The sequence below is a fragment of the Benincasa hispida genome, chromosome 3, assembly GCF_009727055.1.
Source record: "Benincasa hispida cultivar B227 chromosome 3, ASM972705v1, whole genome shotgun sequence".
Lineage (NCBI taxonomy): Eukaryota > Viridiplantae > Streptophyta > Magnoliopsida > Cucurbitales > Cucurbitaceae > Benincasa > Benincasa hispida.
In genome coordinates, this window is record NC_052351.1 from 38,200,209 (window position 1) to 38,219,965 (window position 19,757).

The 19,757-nt window shown below is 30.4% G+C and overlaps 2 protein-coding genes across 2 annotated transcripts; one reads left to right on the forward strand and one right to left on the reverse strand.

Moving 5' to 3' along the window:
* Positions 1 to 4,841: 4,841 nt before the first annotated feature.
* On the forward strand, positions 4,842 to 10,058 carry LOC120072843 (protein ORANGE-LIKE, chloroplastic). Its single transcript, XM_039025362.1, has 8 exons — positions 4,842 to 5,300; positions 5,488 to 5,605; positions 5,729 to 5,848; positions 6,473 to 6,559; positions 7,332 to 7,408; positions 7,524 to 7,651; positions 8,827 to 8,963; positions 9,799 to 10,058. The coding sequence occupies exons 1-8, from the start codon at positions 5,071 to 5,073 to the stop codon at positions 9,874 to 9,876; spliced, it is 975 nt and encodes a 324-aa protein (XP_038881290.1). The 5' UTR covers positions 4,842 to 5,070; the 3' UTR covers positions 9,877 to 10,058.
* Positions 10,059 to 17,339: 7,281 nt separating this feature from the next.
* On the reverse strand, positions 17,340 to 18,346 carry LOC120074370 (auxin-responsive protein SAUR50). Its single transcript, XM_039027466.1, has one exon. The coding sequence runs from the start codon at positions 18,114 to 18,116 to the stop codon at positions 17,712 to 17,714; it is 405 nt and encodes a 134-aa protein (XP_038883394.1). The 5' UTR covers positions 18,117 to 18,346; the 3' UTR covers positions 17,340 to 17,711.
* Between the last annotated feature and the right edge of the window lie 1,411 nt (positions 18,347 to 19,757).

Sequence of the window (19,757 nt, forward strand, 5' to 3'; positions counted from 1 at the left end):
CTTTAGTCACACAAATCATTCTGAATCATCCCAATATTAGTTTCTGATTGAGCAGTTTCTCTTGATTCAATTTTGTTTAATTTTTTGGATTTTTATAAAAAAATACTTAAATCTTGAATTTGCATGCATTTAGGGAGAGAAAATTGCTTATTTATTTATTTTTTAATATTTCACTTTCATCATTTCTTCTTTTTTCTTTTTGGTAAAAACTCAATCGCAGTTTAAGAAAAATGAAGAAGGGAGGAAGAAGAGGAGGATTCACCCTCAAATTTTCTCTCTATTTGAATTATGGAATCATCTCACTATTACTTCTTGATTGATCCATAGGTTTTTTGTTTTATTGATAATTTTTTTGTTTTTCATGATTCAATTTTGCTTAATTTTTTAGATTTTTATTAAGAGAAATACTCAAATCTTGGACTTGCATGAATTTAAGAAGAGAAAATTGAAAACTTTTCAATCTTTCATTTGTATCCATTATTTTTTTTTTAAAAAATTAAGTTAAAATGTTTATATTGCTAGTTATTGGAAATTAAACCCGTCAATGAGAGATTTTGTTTAGTAAATCTTGATTAGATGAAGATTTGATTAAAAAACAAATGAAGTAAAATAAATATAAAATAAAACTGAATAAGCTATAATTTGATATGTGAAATTAAGATATTTTTGTCAATAATTTTTTTTTCTTCTGAGGGATATTGTTCTAAAAGACTAAATAATTAAATATCTTGTGAATACAATACACGATAACATTAAATAAAATTTTAAAAGGATGTTTAAACTTAATTTTAAAAGGATGTTTAAGTTTGATTTTATCAGTTAAATGAAACAATTGAATGGGATATCAAAATACTTACATTATATATTTTTTAAATGCTTTTTTTAGAATTACTTATTTGCTACCTTATATATTAAAAAAAAAACTAAAGGAAATGAGTGTCTCATTTCAGGAAAGAAATATTTATTTTTAAAGTAATTTAAAACAATAATTACTAGACAACCATTATCTAATTATTTATTTTTTTAGTACACATTACTTTTATGTATTTGTTCTCAACAATAAATTTACAGAAACATTAAATTCTTTTTAGCTTTTATTGAATTAATAAAATTGAATACCCTTATAATTTTATAGGTATCGTATTATTTTGAATTTCATATACATATATTACATAATTGTAATAGACTTTTTAAACCAAATACATGGAAAAAAAGACTTTGATGAGGGGTTACAAAAAAATAACTATCTTTTTTCCAGAAAAATACAAGATTCACTTTTAAAAAATGGCTTTTATTTCCAATATTTTTCTTCCATTCTTTTGGGGAAAATTACACAAAAAAATCTATTTTAAAGATCTAAAATGACAAATGACCGAGGTTTTGAAAAATGTCAAATGCACATTTACTGATGTCATGATCTTGTAAATGTAAAATATTATCATTCCTTCATTTCTTGATTTTTTTCTTTCTTCCTTCTTCTCGAGCTCCTTTCTTTTTCTTTTTTTTTCCTACTTCCTTTTCCTTTCTCCCTATCTGCGCATCATCTCTTCTTCTTCGATTTCTTTCCTTTGCAAATTTTCTTCTTCTCCAGCACGGTGAATTCACACAGGTAGCTCCGATGTGACCAACTCCAGTGAACAACAATAAGAGCGAGCGAGAAAGAGAATAGTGTTTTTGTGAGTGAGGAAAGGAAAAGCGATATCGGGGAGAGTAAAACTGGTAAGAGCGAGATAGGCAAAAGGGGGAAGAAGATGCCCCATTGTTCCATGGATGTTCGTAAATTGATCATTAGTGAGACCGGCGAGAGGAAGACTGATGAGAGTGAGACGGGCGAGAGTGAAACCGATGAGACTGAGATTGGAAATTGCGAGATGGGCGAGAGGAGGAAGAAGACGACCCATTGTTCCATGGATGTTCGCAAATGGATCATCAGTGAGAGGGAGAGCGAGAGCGATACTTTTTCGTGTGTGCACGAGTATATTCTAGTAATTTTTCCCAAATTTGATGTCAGCAAAGGGTCATTGACATTTTTCTAAAAGTTATATCATTTGACATTTTTGGCCCAATTTTTAGATCATCCGTACAAATTTTACTTATTTCTTTCCCCTCTAAAAATCATTATCTTCCCAAAAGTATATATCAAAGAATTAACCTATATGAAACAATAATTAAGTTATATTATTGTGTTGTATTACTTTTATTCCAATAACATTACATGTATTTTAACTTTATTCATTCATCTATTTCTATATAATTTTTTTTCTCTTTTTATACTTTTAAATTTCATGTCAACTATTTAAAATTTAAATTTAATTATATAAGTATGTTCATATTTAAAAATTTTATTTCCTTTTTAAAAAATCTAAAAAGTTTTCAATTACATTCAAAATATCTCATATTCATTGTAAATTAACTTAAACATGGTTTTAGGCACTATTTTTAAATCACTTCATTACATGTCAAATATTTACTAATTACACTCAATGAATATTGAATAAAAAAAATTATGATAAAGAACAATTAAATTACAATTTAAATTTTATTATAAAAAAACTAAGTCACGTGCAACTTCAAACTAGTAATATTTATATAATATTAATATAACACAATACAAAATTATTATAATAACTTTTTTTTTTTTTAAAAAAAGGACAAACTGGAGGAAAACGAAGGCGAAAAATGCATTTACTGTCTCCGTTCCTGATTAGTTGAAGGAGGATCTTTCTTTACTCTCTTGCCATTTCCCACTTAGCCATTCCCCACTTAAACAGGGAGTTTTGAAGATGACGAACATCTCTACTTCTATTTAGTAATGACAATGACTGAGCCAATATTGGATTATTTTATTTTTCCACATGAAACCTAATTTATAAATCGTCTTTTCTGTTGATATAGGCAACAAAAACCATTAAAATAGAATATTTTCTTAACCTCTCTCTATATATATATTAAAACTTAAGAAGAATAAATTCAAAATAAAAAACCAACATCTAAACCAAGACAAAATGTTTTCTTTTTTAGTTCCAACAAATATGAAGGAAGAATTCAAATCTCATATTTTATGCTAGTTGACTCGATAGAAAATGCTTATAGAAAATTATTATGGTATTAAATTTTCATATGTTTATATTTTCACACTTCCATGAGTTCGACATCAACTTTAGATGTGAATCAATAATTTTCTTTATATCATAAAAAGAATCCATGTAACATTAAAAAAAAAGTAATAAAAATGTCACTCTTGTTATATAATATAAATAATAACAATCTAAAGACATTAAAATATATTTACTAATTTAAATATTTATTTTACTTATTTTCATTTATTTTTGTTTTTATGAGATTGCAAAACACTTTTAGTCCATATACTTTTATGAAAGAAACAATTTAATTTATAAACTTTAGTTGGTAACAACTTAGTCTCCGTACTTATAAGTTTGTAATAATCTAGACCATTAAATTTAATAAGTACAAATCTAGTCTTATACTTTGAAATTTGTTGAAATTTAGATTCTGTCATGAAAAACTCTTCTAAGATTAGGTGCTTTTTAATATGTAATTATTTAGTTTTTATAACTAATAAAAATATTGATTTTAGATTTGTTGTCAATTGTAAAAATTTTCATTAAATCTTAATAATAGGTTTCTTAACAAAGAGTATTTATCAATCTATATGTGTAAAAATTTTAATTAAAACTTAATAGTACGTTTCTTTACAAAGAGTAAAGAATATTAACATGTTTAGTAACCATTTTGTTTTTTGTTTTTGTTTTTGAAAATTAAGTATATAGACACTACTCCCAAATCCAAATTTCTTCTTTGTTGTCTACTTTTCACTAACGATTTAAAAAAAATCAAGCCCAATTTTGTGAACTAAAAAAATAGTTTTTAAAAAGTAGTTTTTGTTTTTGAAATTTAGTTAAGAATTCAACCATTGTACTTAAGAAAAATGTAAATCATGGTAAAAAATGTAGATGAAATAAGCTTAATTTTAAAAAACAAAACAAAAAACCACATATTTATGGAACAAAACCTCAATTGTTACTTATATTTACGAGTTAATTAAATTGTTAAGATTTGAAGATAGTGAACTAAATCATCATTACTAACTAGGACCAAAAATATCTTTTAAGTTTTTTGTAATTTTTATAGAAATCTTGTAGGACTTCGACATTGACATCGACACTCTAAACCTTCTATCAGCTTCAAACTAATGCGATAATTTTAGGATTAATTACACAATCAACCCATTTTAAATGTCAAAAATAACAAATGACCTATTTTTAAAAAAATAAATGCCAAAGGACCTTCTGCTGATGTCATGGACAAGTGAAGTTACAGATATGTCCTTTCTTTTTTCCTTCTTTATTCACACAATTTTCTTCTTCACCTCCGACACGATTTCGTTCTCCTTCTCCTTTTCCAGCGCAACTCCGACAAATGATGTGCGACCAACGGCTAAATCTCGACTCTACTCTTTGAAGCTTGATTTCATACTTTGAATGATTTGGGAAACCTGAAGAAGACCAAGGATGATGGATATTTGAGAGCTGAGGAGTCGAAGCCATGGTATCGATTCCAATTCAAACAATGATGTGCAAAAGTGTGAGCGAGAGAGGAAGTGAGAGAGGGCAAGAGTGAGAGCGAGGCGGGTAAAGGACGAGGGATATAGAGACTAAGAGAGAGCGAGAGATAGGCTTTTCTACGTAAGTACGAGTATATTTCGGTAATCTCACCCAGGGTAAAAGAATCCATCGGTACTTTTATAAAAAAACTGGATTATTTGAATTTTTTGGTGCCTACAAATTTCCCATTTAACAACTGTTTCTGTTTATAGCAGTCCCCTTATTCTCTGATTCTCATTGTGTAAAGCTACATTTAAATGGGAAGTGGGAACTGTTAGGTAGAGGCAGAATGGCAAACGCTTCTCAAAGGTAAAGCCAAGCAATCCAATTACCCTATCCCCTTGTTCGTTCTTACATCTTCTTCCATTTCCCAACCTCCAAAGTTCTCAATTCTCCCTCAAAATCCTCTTAATCCTTCGCTTTCTTCTCTCTTTTGCGGTTTTCGATGTCACTGCCTTCTACCTTCGCTCCTTCCTCTCATTTTCGCCTTCCAGTTTCACACTTGAGGCCCTCTCGCCATTGCAGAACTTCATTTTTCTTGTCCATCGATTATTGGTGCTGCAAATCCCTCAATGCACCCTCTAGAAGCATTTCCCGACGATCGCCACTCATCTGCTCTTCTTCGTCCGATGGCGCGTCTGGTTCAGTTCCCTCTGATAATGATAACACTCCCAGGTTGGTTTTTGGTTGTTTCTTTTTAGATGAAGTTTGGTGGCGACTACGAAAAGTAATCGGTTGTGAACTTGCAGAGAGTTTAAAAGAAAATTTGACAAAGAAGCTACTGGTTTACTTGTGGAGTTCGTTTTATTTATTCTATGTAGATGAAATTTATTGCTTTCCTTGTTCTATTGCTGCTTTTCAGTAACTTCTGTATCATAGAAGGACCGGAGACCGTTCAGGATTTTGTTCAGATGCAATTCCAGGAAATCCAAGACAACATAAGGAGTCGTCGTAATAAAATTTTTCTTCTAATGGAAGAGGTTAGGTTTCTAATCGGAAGTGGATCCCTTATTTTTTTCTCTCCCTAAACTTTGGTTCGTAAAGCTATCACCTAATGGAATAGAATTATCAGTTCTAACTATTCATCTGTGAATGGTGGTTAGGTTAGAAGATTACGAATTCAACAACGCTTAAAGAATCTAAAAGTTATTGATGAGAATGACAATGAAGAGGCGAATGAAATGCCTGACATGCCATCATCTATTCCTTTTCTTCCCCACGTGGTAAGTGGCAAAATTTTCTTTCGTATAAGCACAACATCTTCAATTCTTTTCTTTCCTTTTTTGAGTTTAGATGTGGGGTTGGAGCGATTCAAACTTTTGACCTCTTATGTCGAAATATATTCTTAAACTAGTTGAATTATGGTTAGGTTAGTACTTAGTTGCACAAAGTTCATAATGAAACGCTATAATGCTGGTTTTTTCTGCCAGCGTCAGGAAGCTCAGAGTCATTGTTACATTGAGAAATTGATCTAAACATTGACATCCTACAGAAGATGGCTTCACTAATAAAGATGCTAGGCTAGTGCGTGACTGTTACAACCATCACAAACAATTTAGATGATTGCAGACATAATTTGGAAGTAAAAACTGAAACCCATTTTTCTATTTCCTTACGAACTATATTTGTGGTTAATGTCCAGTTGTTCACTTTCTTTAATGATGGGCAAATTGTATCTAAACTTTTTACATATGTTTAATTATAGCCAAGTCTGAAAAAAAGGTCTTATATGATGCACCGTGTTTCTTGTTTCTCTCTTTTGTGTTTTAGTGACTCGGGGACATTGATTGGTGAACTTTATCTATTGATATTTGACTAAAGTGATTTTTTCCCTTCTTCCTCTATAGACACCGAAGACGTTGAAGCAGCAATATTTAACCAGCTTGTCAGTTATATGGGGAATAATTGTATTTGGTGGCCTTATTGCCCCAACTGTAAGTTAATTTTTTACCCCCTCTTCTATTGGCTCTTGTTCTTCACCCTTATGCATAGTTCTACTTCTAGTTCTAGACTTGCTTACGGTGTATTGCCCTTGTATGCCGGTTGCTATTTCCCATTTTACCACTCCACTCCAGCCCAAAAATTTGATGAAATGATGAAACAGAATAAAAGAAACAAAAAGGTTTTTCTTGAATTTAAAAACCAGCATGATATTTATTAACTGTGATTATTAGTAATATGGATGCTTTTAGTATTCTTTGGAGATTGGTATTTTACTTGCTTGAGTTTATATCAAAACAGAGTCAGCAAATATTTTTCCCTTGGGATAAATTTTTTTAGCTTGAGAATAGTAGAAATATTTTATTTGTGTTATAAAACGTACTTAAATGGTGATGGCCTTTTTTTAAGATTCATGAGAATATGAAATATAATAGAAAAGAATTTTGATGGAATATAAGGTATCTTAATATCTTCTATTAGAAACTCTTCGTATATGAGACTTGAGAGTGAATAGTTATCAGATATTGTATATGCTTTACCATGCAAGCTACAAGTTGGGTCGAATGGATCTAATATTTACTGCTTCAGGAAAATAAGGAAGGATATGGGTTCTGAATCATGGTGATGAAATCCCCTTTTTCAATTAAATCATTGCTAACTTATTAAAGTGTTAATAGTCATGCTCAATGAATTTCAACATTTCATACTTGTCTATTTATGGCTCCGACTATCTAAATGCCGGTGAAAAAACCCTTCCCATGGCAGCTCGAGCTAAAATTGGGATTAGGTGGCACTTCGTACGAAGATTTCATCCGCAACATGCATTTGCCTATGCAATTAAGGTATTTCATGAAATCCAACTTCTTTCTAAATTTGAATTCTGTAGCTAATTCAATGTTTGTCTCTAACGAACCACGTGTTTGCTTCAATCTCTCTCTTTTTTAATCTCAATTTCAGTCAAGTGGATCCCATTGTGGCGTCATTTTCAGGTGGAGCTGTCGGTGTCATTTCGGCCTTGATGTTAATTGAAGCTAACAATGTTGAGCAACAAGAGAAAAAAAGGTGCAAATATTGTCATGGAACTGGTATGTGCTAATTCGAAGCGATTCTATATATATTTTCTTTACTCTCCAATTCATAGTTTAGTTTTGAACTTGTGGAATTGAATGTTGTTATTCTCATGTGGTATGATAAAATAGCATCCCGATTCAATTTAAGATCTTACATCCAAGTTTAAATTTATGTTCCACCCCATTTAAAATTTTCATAGGTTACAAATTTTTAAAGTTCGTGTCCATCTGGTCTATGGGCTGTTTGGTAGAAAATTTGAATACAAAGGGATCTGGTCTGTGGGCTGTTTGGTAGAAAATTTAAAAATAAAGGGATTCAATGAAAACGGCGTCGTGTTTCAAGTTTTTAGATATGTGTTTGGTAGTTGATTAAAAAATTGGATTCTAATTTAAACAATTGTTTAAAATGTGTTTAATACTATATATTTATAAATCATAAAACTAGTTATAGTTGCCCACTACTATTTAATTGATAATAAACTATTACTAATTTATTTATGACCTATGATTTATGTTAAAAAAATTGTATAATTATTATTTTGTAAATTATATAATTTATAATGGATTACATAATACATACTATATTTTTTAAAATGACTTCAGTTTATAACATGACATACTATATTTTTAAATTTTGTTATCTTTATTTAATTTAGTTATGCATTTTAAAATATAAATTTCAAAGTTTGGAAGTAATGAAAACATAAAAAGATTGTTTTCAGAATTAACAATATTTGAATCACAATATCCAAATATAGTTTTCAGAGACAGATTTTGAGATGTTTGTCAAACACAATTGTTGAACTCAGTGAATCTGAAAACAAAATACAGCTAAACTTTTGGAAGTGTCTGATATGTCATGAAACTTTCAATTTTGTGTTTCGTTGGTCCTTGAATTTAAAAAATGCCTTATAGGTCCCCCTAAACTTTCAATTTTGTGTCTATTAGGTCTTTGGCATATTCAAAATTTTAGGAAATTAATTGGTCTATAGTATTACATATAAACTTGAATTTCATGTCTAATGGAGCTCACTTTTAATTATGTCTAGTAAATTTGTGAATTCTAAAAAATATTAGAAGCAAAGTTGGAAATTCAATGACGTATTAGATACTTTTTAAAGTTTAGACATAAACATGAAAGTTTATGGAGTAAATTTATAATTTAACCAATTTCATAATCTCGTGGACAGGGTATTTGGCTTGTGCCCGATGTTCTTCAAGTGGCGTATGCTTAAGTGCTGACCCCATCTCACTATCTGCTTCTTCTAGCCGCCCTCTACGAATGCCCAAAACTCAAAGGTGTCTCAATTGTTCCGGTGCAGGAAAGGTACAAAATTTTATCAAAAACGTTCTTTATTAATTCAAGAGTCCTTGGAATTACCTATTATCTAGCATCATGGGTCTGTTACCCTGTCGTGTTTAGAAATAATCTGTTTTTTAAAACAACTTGTTCGGCAGTATAATTTTTTAAAACCTTTTTTTCTCCCCAATTTGTGTTATTGTCTTATGTCTTCTTTCAATTTTTTTTTTTTTTTTTTAAATTAATGTTTCTATATGATCATTGATGGTCTTTTTATTTCATGACTATATATTTTAATAGTTATGGAGAACTAATCAAAAGTACAATATAAATGACCTTACCGAGGTGGCTTTCTTTGTTGATAACGTCGAGTCTTTGGCTCAAACCATTGAAGAGCTTTTCTTTACTCATATTAACTGCCAATATAACCATTTGGCTCATGACCTTGCTCACAAAGCATTAGAAGAGCAAAGATTGGTGGCCCTTCATTGAGTGGTTTCTTGGTTTGGTGTCAAAAGATTTGATTTTGTACTGTTAAGCTAATCTATGCTAAAAATTATTTAATGAAGTCTTTGATCCAACACATTGGGGTTCTCATAATAATTGTATGATGTGATTAAAAAATCCATATGTTTTTTAATAACCATTGGATGTAAATTTGAGGTACTTCTTCCTCATACATCCAATGGAGAAAAAAAAAGGTCAATCACATTGTGACAGTCCTCACTGATGTTGTCGGACACATTCGATAAAATTAAAACAATACAAAGAAGATACACTTGGATTTATTAACTAAAATAAGCCTTTGATAAGTTATATGTTTGAGTTTGTTATATTTATAATAAGCTATATGTCTACTTAGGTAATGTGCCCAACATGTCTTTGTACGGGGATGTTGATGGCAAGTGAGCACGACCCAAGAATCGACCCATTCGACTAAGGCTAAACTTGTAAGTTGTATTGCAACTCTTTATTTTCAATTTTTTTTTTCAAAGTTTCTTTCATATTTGTCACTGAACTAATGAATTTGAAAAACTCATTATGTTAAAAATACAAAGGTTGGAGAATTGTTTGTATATTATGTTAATTCTAATATTCCAAATATAATCTATCCTTCAATTATTTGCATATTTTTCTTTAGCTTTGTACGCAACACAATTTCATTTGTTTCTATTATTATGTAGAATATCAATTTATTAAGGACCAATAAGCGTTTATTAAAGAAGCTATGAGCTAGATGGTGTACATAGGTTGGGTTGGATTGGAGAGATTTTTAGACTAACCCGAAAATTTAGGTTGATTGGATTGGCCACCCAAATGACACAATAAGGTCTACAATCCAAGGTTGGATTGTCAGGTTATTTTATTTTTCTTTTATTTTTTATTACATTTTTTTATTAACTTGAAATACTTAAATTTTGCATAACACATACTAATAACTAAGATTCATAAAACTCAAACTTTAAATATCAAAGTCCAAGATATCTATTACAAACTTCATACTAGAGATGTTCATTTAACTTGCGGGAACGAGATCCTGTGGACCCATCCCGAACTCGGTCCCCGCGAGTTCCCCATGGGGGAAATCCTCACCCGAACTCGGTCCCCGCGAGTTCCCATGGGGAATCCTCACCCCGATCTCGTAGAGAATTTCGCGGGTGGGGAATGAAATGCCTAACCCTGTGGACATCTCTACTTCATACATCATAAAAATGTATATAATAACATTAAAAAATTCGGGTTGGGTTTGGTCCAGAAGTGTAACCCGAACTCAATCCAGGGGTTTTTTTTTTTTTTTTTTTTTTTTTTTTTTTTTTTTTTTTGTACAGATGGATCTTTTTTGAGGCCAAAATGAAAAATGGGTACCTTTTTTAAATTGAAATTGAAAAAAGTGGCATTCTTGCTTATGTCAACATCTCGTGAATTTACTCATTTGACCCTAAAACTCATCCGCGTGATGTGATTTATAAGTTTTCTTGATACTTGATACTCGATCCTCGATCCTTGATACTTGATGCTAATGCTTGATGCTCTACACTCTATACTTTATGTTATATGATCTATGTTATATATTAGCTACATGCTACCCAATCTTTGATCCTTGATCCTCGATCCTGGATCATCAATTCTTGATACTTGATGCTTCATGCCTGATGCATTACACTATATGCTCTATGTTATATGCTCTATACTATATACTAGTTACATGCTACTCGATCCTCGGTATTGTAGGTCCTATGTCGTATGCTCTATGCTCGATTCACTTGATGTTTGATGCTTTAATGTTATATACTCTATGTTTAATATTTGATTCAAAGAAACGTTAAAAAAAAAAAACACAGAAAGGGAAAAAAAGAAGAAATGCACAAAAAAGAACAAAAGAAAAAGGAAGAAGAAATGTAGAAAGAAAAATGCAAAAAAAAAAAAAAAAGCTACAAAATTAAGAAAATAGAAGAATAATGTATTTAGGGTTAAAGTGGTAGTTTTACACAATGATGACATAAACAAAAGGTCAAAATTTCATTGATTTTCAAAATAGTACTCATTTTTCATTTGTGCCTTTTATTTTGGGCCATTTTGGCTATTTTCTCCTCAACCCAATCCTAAATAAATATAAAATATTCAACCCGACCCAAAATTAGAACGAATCTAACCTAATCTTTATAATTTGGATTGGGTGATTCGGATTGTTCAGATTGTCGGATGATTTGAACACTCTTATTATGAGTATGGTAAGCACTTGGGAAAATTGCTAATCGTCACTCTTAGTTGCCACAATGGTTTTGTTAATTCCCTTGTCTATCGGGCGATCTTTATTAAAGAGTGTGATTCTGTTGTGACTAAGATTCTCTAAGTTTTGATTATTTAAGTTTGTTTTTTCCCTTAAAAACCAAAAACAAAAGCACTTTTATTAGAATTGATTAAAATAATAATTTTGCATCATTATGGGAGCATTTTTAATATGTAGTATATGGAAATATTGAGGTCACGATTTTATTGAAATATCGATGAAAATTTTGATTTTTTTTTTTTTTATGAAAATTGTTGTAGTTAGTTAACGAAATTTTGATTGTGACTGAATTAGACTATAATTGACAATTTTTAATATTCATTTCTATAAAGACAACATTTAGATGTATAATTGTAAAATATTTACTCAATTGTCGATGCGAGGGTAAAAATTTTAAAAAATGGAAAAATAACTACAAAGTAATATCAAATACTGAAATTTAATTGCAAAATTAAAGAATATGAAATATTTGCATATAAAATAAGTGTAAATTATTTATTATAAAATAAGTAAACACAAAAATGAAAAATCATAGTATTTAAACTAACATAACTTAACAAGGATAGAAAAATCATAACATTAAATATAAGAAGGATGTAAAAAGCATAACATTAAACATAAGCATAGTTTAAAATTTCCATCGAAGTCTTGATTATGGAAAATTTCGTTTTTTCCCCAATTTCGATGAAATTTCGAGAATATTATGATTCCTTCTATTTTGACGAAATTTTGACATTTTGAGAAAATTTTGATTTTTTGTTTAAAATTAACCGTTGAGTTCAAATTTTTCAATTTTATGGTCATGATTACACATAATTCTATAATTTCATATGCCAATGTCATATTAACTCTTTTCTATGTGTTACTTTTTCCTAATTTCCAATTATTCTCAATTTTTAGCTTTCAATTTTCGCATCATGTCTGTTTGCACGAGATTTCAAGAGAAATTTATTTCATGGAACTTGAACTTTGTATTTGTATTAATTTTGTGGGAATGAGTACAATCTCTAATACATAGGATTTTGATGCTTTCAAAATAAACTATAAACTTTAAGTTGGTTGATCTTCTTGAGCCTTTGGACTTGTTGATCTTCTTGGATGATCGGCCTTTGGGCTTGTTGATATTCTTGGATTATCGGACTTTGGGCTTGACGATCTTTTTGGAGGATCGATCTTTGGCTTGTTGATCTTTTTGGATGATTGGCCTTTGGGCTTGTCGATCTCCTTAAACCTTTGGGTTTGTTGATCTCTTTGAATGATCGTCTTTGGACTTGTTGATCTTCATCGTTCTTGGGCTTGTTGATCTTTTTGGTGGATCGACCTTTGGGCTTGTTGATCTTCTTAGATGGGCTTGTCGATCTCCTTAAACCTTTGAGTTTGTTGATCTCTTTGAACGATCGATCTTTGGACTTGTTGATCTTCATCGTTCTTGGGCTTGTTGATCTTTTTGGTGGATCGACCTTTGGGCTTGTTGATCTTCTTAGATGACCGACTTTAAGGCTTGTTGATCTTCTTGGATGATCGGCTTTTGAACTTGTTGATCTTCTTGAACGATTGACCTTTGGACTTGTTGATCTTCTTGGATGACCTTTGGGCTTGTTGATCTTCTTGGATGATCGGCCTTTGGGCTTGTTAATCTTCTTGGAAGATTAGTGTTCGCACGAGGCTTCCGAAGAAACTTGTTTCGTGGAGTTGAACTTAAATTGGTGTTGATGTTGATGTTAATTTGATGCAATATGATTCGATCTCTAGTGTTTGATCCTCTGATTCTCCACCAACAATATCATCGCAAATTGAAATGATGTGCGTTTTTTTCTTTAACAATATAAAACATTTATATTTTTCACATCATTTCACCTCAAAATATAACTTTATATTATTTTTAATTTTTTTCCATTTCTTTTTTAAATTTCTACTATCGCATAACATGTACACAAATATTTATAATAGACATTTAAATGTTGTACTTTATAGAAATTGTGATAAAAAAAATTGTCAGTTATAGTCTAATTAAGTTATAATCAAAATTTCATTTACTAATTATAATAATTTCTATCAATTTCCATTAATATTCATATTTTTCTTTGAAATTTTTATCTATATCTATATTTCTATGGATATTTCCAAAATGAGAGGAATTTACATCAATTGAAGTTTGAGGTGAAATAATGTGAAAATTTAATGAAAAAGATTTGAATGAAAATATGTGGTTTCTTAAAAATATATATATTTTTAATGGTAAAAGAGAAAAGAAAAACTTCCGTTGAACTAGCATAACAAATGGTTAAAAATAAATAAATAAATAAATTCGACGATGAAAATTTCAAAACATCAATGGAAATTCCGAAATTTTGTGAAATTTGAAGAAAATTGAAATTTTCTTCCTACTAAAATTTCGATCTAAATTTTAAACTATTAAAAGAGGTTGACTGTTCAAAAAAAAAAAAAAAAAAAAAAACAAAACACTGGGACCATGGTTTTATGTAGATCCCTAAAGTCAAAATAACATTATAGGACCGAAAAAAATAATAATGATAATAATTGTTTCATCCTATGAATTTCATGAAAATGCTCCACACGTTGACATATTAAAAAGAGGGGGGAAGTGTTATTGTAGAATCATAAAACATTTATTTATGAAGGGAATTGCTTCATTCATAATAATAAGAACTTAATTATTTGGTATCTAATGTATGATAACAATTTTATTATCAATTTTCTAATCTTGTGAGAACAATTACTTAAAGTAGAATTCTCTATTTTCAATCATTGAAATCTTAACTAAATTTTAGAAATGAAGATAAACTTTTTAAAAGATTTTTTAATTCCTTTGAAATATGATAATTCAATTTAATAAACTAGTATTTGAAAATAATAAAGACTTTAATGATAATGAGTTCAAGTTATTGTCAACACTTGCAAATGTCATAAAAATAAATTGAAAAATATCTCATAAGAATCTATATTTATAGAGTATTATTTTGATTCATAAATGGAATTGACTGAAAAATATAATTCAATATTAAATTTTAAAAAGTAATATAAAAATATAATAACAAAGTAGGGTGCATGTCATTCAATGATGGTTATCAACGAGACAATAACTATCAAAACCAACATGTAAGCAATATTTAATTTCATTAATCAGCCACCATTTTTAAAAATTAAAAGTAGGTTGTTGCATCATTATAGGTTAACTTGTTTAACTAGTTTAGTCAAGGCAAGCTTAGTTGAGCGATAATCTATAACGTATTCCCTCCCTTTAGATTGGTAGTTTGATTATCCATTTTAATAATTGTTGTATTAAAAATATTAATGTACAACCGATCTCCTACCACGAAATTGTCTCCCGACGTCTTCTTCTCGATTGAGTGTTCTGCCATCGCGATTGCCAGAGGGAGAGAAGCTTGAATCGCGACCATCATCGTGGGTAGCGTCTCCGACTCAGATTTGAGAAGTCCTACAGTCTTTGATTCGACATCAAGGAGCACTTCAAGTTCAGCAAGAGTTAATGTTGTACTTGAGTACGAACGGAGGTGCAAGAGACGTTGTAATCTACAGATAAGCCATTTAAAATATGCAATAAGGTTTACTCGCCATCGATGGTAACTCCGATAGCCACGAGTCGGTCAACGAGGATTTTTACCTTACGAAAATATTACTCAACAGATTTGGTGGAATCTTTTTTTACCGTGTATAGTGCAAATCAAAGTTCAAGAACACTAGATCAAGTCTTGGAGCAATAGCGATTTTCAAGACTAAGCCAAAGATCCCGAGCTGTAGATGTAGAGGTGATATAGGAGAAGGCTAAGGGAGAGAAGGTGGCATTAACCAAGGTAATTAAGACTTGATCTCTGTATTCCCATCGCAAATATGTTGGATTAATCTCACGATTAATTGGTTGAGGAACAGTAGGTTGAATTTTGTCGGTTGTTTCTTGGGTTGTTGCAAATTGAGTGTTGGGTGAGGGAGAAAGATATTTTTCAGGGGTGGGGGTTGAATTGTCCAAGTGCCCAAAGAGAGAGTGAGCATGAAAGATTGCAAAGATTTGAAATTTCCATTTGACATAATAATTTCCATCAGACATAATTTGTAAAGTTAAGATGAAACTGGGACAAGATTACAAATGTTTGAGAGGAGGCCAGAGCTATTGGACATAATAATTTTCATTGGACATAAATTGTAGAGTGAAGACAAACTGGACAACGTAGGTCGATTACTCTAATATCGAGATAAAATAAAAGTATTTGAGTTTTAATTTAGATTGCTTGATCAATGTGTGAAGTATAGTGACCCATTTATAGTAGGGTGCACATGGAATCTACAACAACTTATTCCTAAAGATTAGAAAAAGATATTACAAATACAACAAATAAACAAAATAAAGATACAAAATCAAGGTAAATCTAAAGGTTAAGACATATACTATCAATAAAAAATGTTGAAGTTGGATTGAACATATAAGAATTTACCAGTACAAAGTTCATCAACTTCCATTATATAATTCTTAGGAATACTATATTGATGTATTTTTTTTTAAAGGAAATACTATATTACTCATTCCCTTAAAATACCTGAAAAAATAAGGATATAAAAGCTAAATTTCCTTTTTGAAATGGATCATCGATTCAAAGGAGATAGATTGAGAGACACAATTTTTGATTTTTTTTAATAGTATGTAGGATGGGAAAAATTAATCCCTAATTTTAAGTCGATATTACAAACTTTTATATCCGTTGAAGTATGTTTGTCAAAAGTTTTTTTTTTTTTAAAAAAAAAAATAAAAACTAAAACCTTAATTTTGACCCCCCTTCTGAAATTTGGAGAAAAACATTAATGTAAAAAAGAAAAAGGAAGAAGGAGAAGAAGAAAAAAGTCCTCCATTGATTGATTCCTACATATTTCTCTAGGTTCATTGCACTTTGCCTTTTTTTTCCTCCAAATATAAAAAGCCACAACACCTCATTTTGTCTCATTATGTTATTAAAAGAAAAATATTTAGATGTTTTGCAGGCATCACTTATTTTCGTGCATTCCATCCAACTATCCAACCATAACTTATCATGTGGCAAGATGATGCCTCGGAGTATTACTCTTTCTAAAAATATAATTGTATTTCTCTAAAGATTTTTTGAACCTATATATATATATAATATCTTCAACTTCATATTCTAATTTAACCTGTTTATTTCATTAACTATGTGTTTGTGAAATATGTTTTATTTTTAAACAAAATTTCATTAATACAAATAAAGATAATTACAACTATCTTGGTTAAAAATAGAGGCAATAACTTAATCTAAATTTTGATGTGAAGTGTTGATTGAACTAATGAACGATGATTTAATTCAAAGTGACATAAGAGAATACACTAAGGCCATATTTGTTGGCACGTGGGGTCCACTGCCTAATGATCAATCCTTTTGCTCCGATTATGAGAAGTATGAATTTGTTCTATTTATTGCTACCATTACTATTTAAGGTCACATTAAACAAAAATAAAGAGTAGAGTATATTTTTGTTATCTTTAAGACGCAATTAGGATAAGAGAATGAGGTTGTTTAGTTTATAGTGTTGTTTCATGTTTACTTAGTGATGCGCCCTACTAAGTAGGGAACTAAAAAAATTGCACTATCAAGAAATTTGACAAATTGCCTAAACAACCACATTCATACATATTATGATATTAATTACAAACTACAACTACAAATTCAATTTCATCGCATAATTACAGCTCTGATTTTACAACTTCCGAAGAAAAAATGGATCATCGAATCGAATTGGATATGAATTTGGATTTTGAGATCAAGAGATTCACATTCCATACCCAATCGAACAGTAAAATCGGCCGAATTCAAACGAATCGAATCGTATCGCATCATCCTCATCGGTTTCTTCAACAAAATAAAAGATGAATTTCGCTACCGAAAGGGTCAAACGATTCAAACCCTAGCGAACTGATATTCCTCTGCGTTTCGTCTGTTCTATAGAAACTCCTCAACAATCTCGCCGAAATCGAATCTGCCATTGCAGCATTCGACAGCGCTCACAATTTCTTGAAAAGCAGAGACGCTACAAGGAACAACAAGCGCATTCCTCTGCTCGAACCCGAACTCTCTGTACGCTTTATCGAGCAGCATCCTAAAGAGCGGATGAGACAAGAAGCTCGTCGGCACGACGAAGCGCTGCCGTTCATCGCCGACGTAAATCGCGAACGAGCCGGTCGGCGTTGAGGTCGGAGACGACGGCGAATGAGAATCGTGATCCTCAGTTAATTCCAACCGATCTGTGAGCAAACACTCGTTGTGCGATGCTTCGGTCTCGGTTCCGACTCGGACCTTCACTTTCTTGGCGAGTTTCTTGAAGGAAACCATTTTCTTGCCTAGCATTTTTGTGATTTGTAGGAAAAATGGAAGGAAGGAAGAAATTGCAGAGGTGAGTATGCTAGGGTTTCTGAAGATGAAACTATGAATCCATGGACATGGAGAAATGGAGGGTCTGAAAAAGGATTTATACAAGATTGGAGGAGGCGGGTTGGGGAAGAAGGAGAGGAATAAAAGGAATTTAAAAAAAAAAAAGAAAAAAGATATTGGACTATTGACTTTGACGGTTACTCATTGAGTCTCAATTATTCCAATTACATGCTTTAATTTAAATTACTTTGGACTAAAGTTTTTTTTTTCTTTTTAAATTTTGTCCTCTCTCAAATATTTTAGATTAAATTACGTCTAGTTGGTTTTTTAAGCTTCATATAACTCACAAATCTAAAACATAAATATATATATATTTTTTGTTCTATTGTGTGGTAAATATGGGAATTAGCTAGAAACAAATTGTTGGTTTAGTGAGTTCTTGTTGATGTTGACTCTATTTAAGATTCAATTTATAAGCATGTCTAAGTAAGTGGAACTTGTAGCAAGACTAAGGGAAAAAAACTATGAAGATCGGCTTAATCTCCCAACCAAGTTGATAGGCTGGTGCGTTGAAGTGGGTGTTTCGAGACCACTTGAGTCGTGTTCAATTAACAGATTCCTGAAATGCAAAATTTTTTTTATGGCTTTTGTAAACTTACTTCACTCAATATTTATCATATTTTGTGGTTAATCTGCTTAATAATGTCTCAATAAATCTTACATGTTGAGGAGGCGGTGTGGATTATGTATCAGATGATCGATATTTCCTGACTCCCCTTTACGTCTAAAACTTTGGTAGAGTAAGCTTCTTCTCTTCTCATCTCATCTCAAATGATTTAATTTTCTTAAGACACGAGATGTTATTTGTAGTGATCTATTTTGAATCTTTGATTTTTATTTTCTAAAAATATATATATATATATATATATTTATTAGGCATAAAATTAAAATTATACTTAATAATTCAATTAATATTTGAAATTTTCTAATTTTTAAAGAACGTATTAGACAAAAAAAAAAAAAAAAATCAAAAGTGGAAAATCAAACTATATCTTATTTGATGTTATTGACTACTACTTTTCATTAATACTAGAGAGATTTAGTAAAACAAATTATATTGACGACCATGAAACTTCAAAAACATATAGGAAAAATAATTTAAAATGATTTTACTAAGTATGATATATTGACTTCAAATATAATTTAACATATGGTTTGGCAAAGACTCATTGGTTAAGGCAGTGAGTTTGAAAAGTGTGGATCACATTAAAATGTCAAAATTCATCATTTCGTTGATATATCAAATTTTAATTTTGAATTTCTTTACCACGTGTATTTTCTCTCATTAGTTTATAACTTTTTTTCTCACTAAATCTCTTTCCTACCGATATTTGCCTTTCCTTATAACAATCCGTTTGACTTATTTATTACATATAAAACTGGATATGTTTTACAATATGTTGTGACATTGTCAAGAATATTATAACGTGACAAACAAAAAGTTCAGCATAATATTTTTTCTTTATATGACAAGATTTTTATGCAGATTTTGTGGCCTGCTATATTTTTTCATAGGGAGATGATTTATTCATTCCTTGAATATTTTCGTAGAGATTC

Coding starts and splice junctions, on each gene's coding strand:
- LOC120074370 (XM_039027466.1), bottom strand. CDS start 18,116: ATGCTAGGCAAGAAAATGGTTTCCTTCAAGAAACTCGCCAAGAAAGTG.
- LOC120072843 (XM_039025362.1), top strand. CDS start 5,071: ATGTCACTGCCTTCTACCTTCGCTCCTTCCTCTCATTTTCGCCTTCCA. Junction 5,301..5,487: donor GATAATGATAACACTCCCAG/GTTGGTTTTTGG, acceptor GCTGCTTTTCAG/TAACTTCTGTATCATAGAAG. Junction 7,652..8,826: donor CAAATATTGTCATGGAACTG/GTATGTGCTAAT, acceptor TCTCGTGGACAG/GGTATTTGGCTTGTGCCCGA.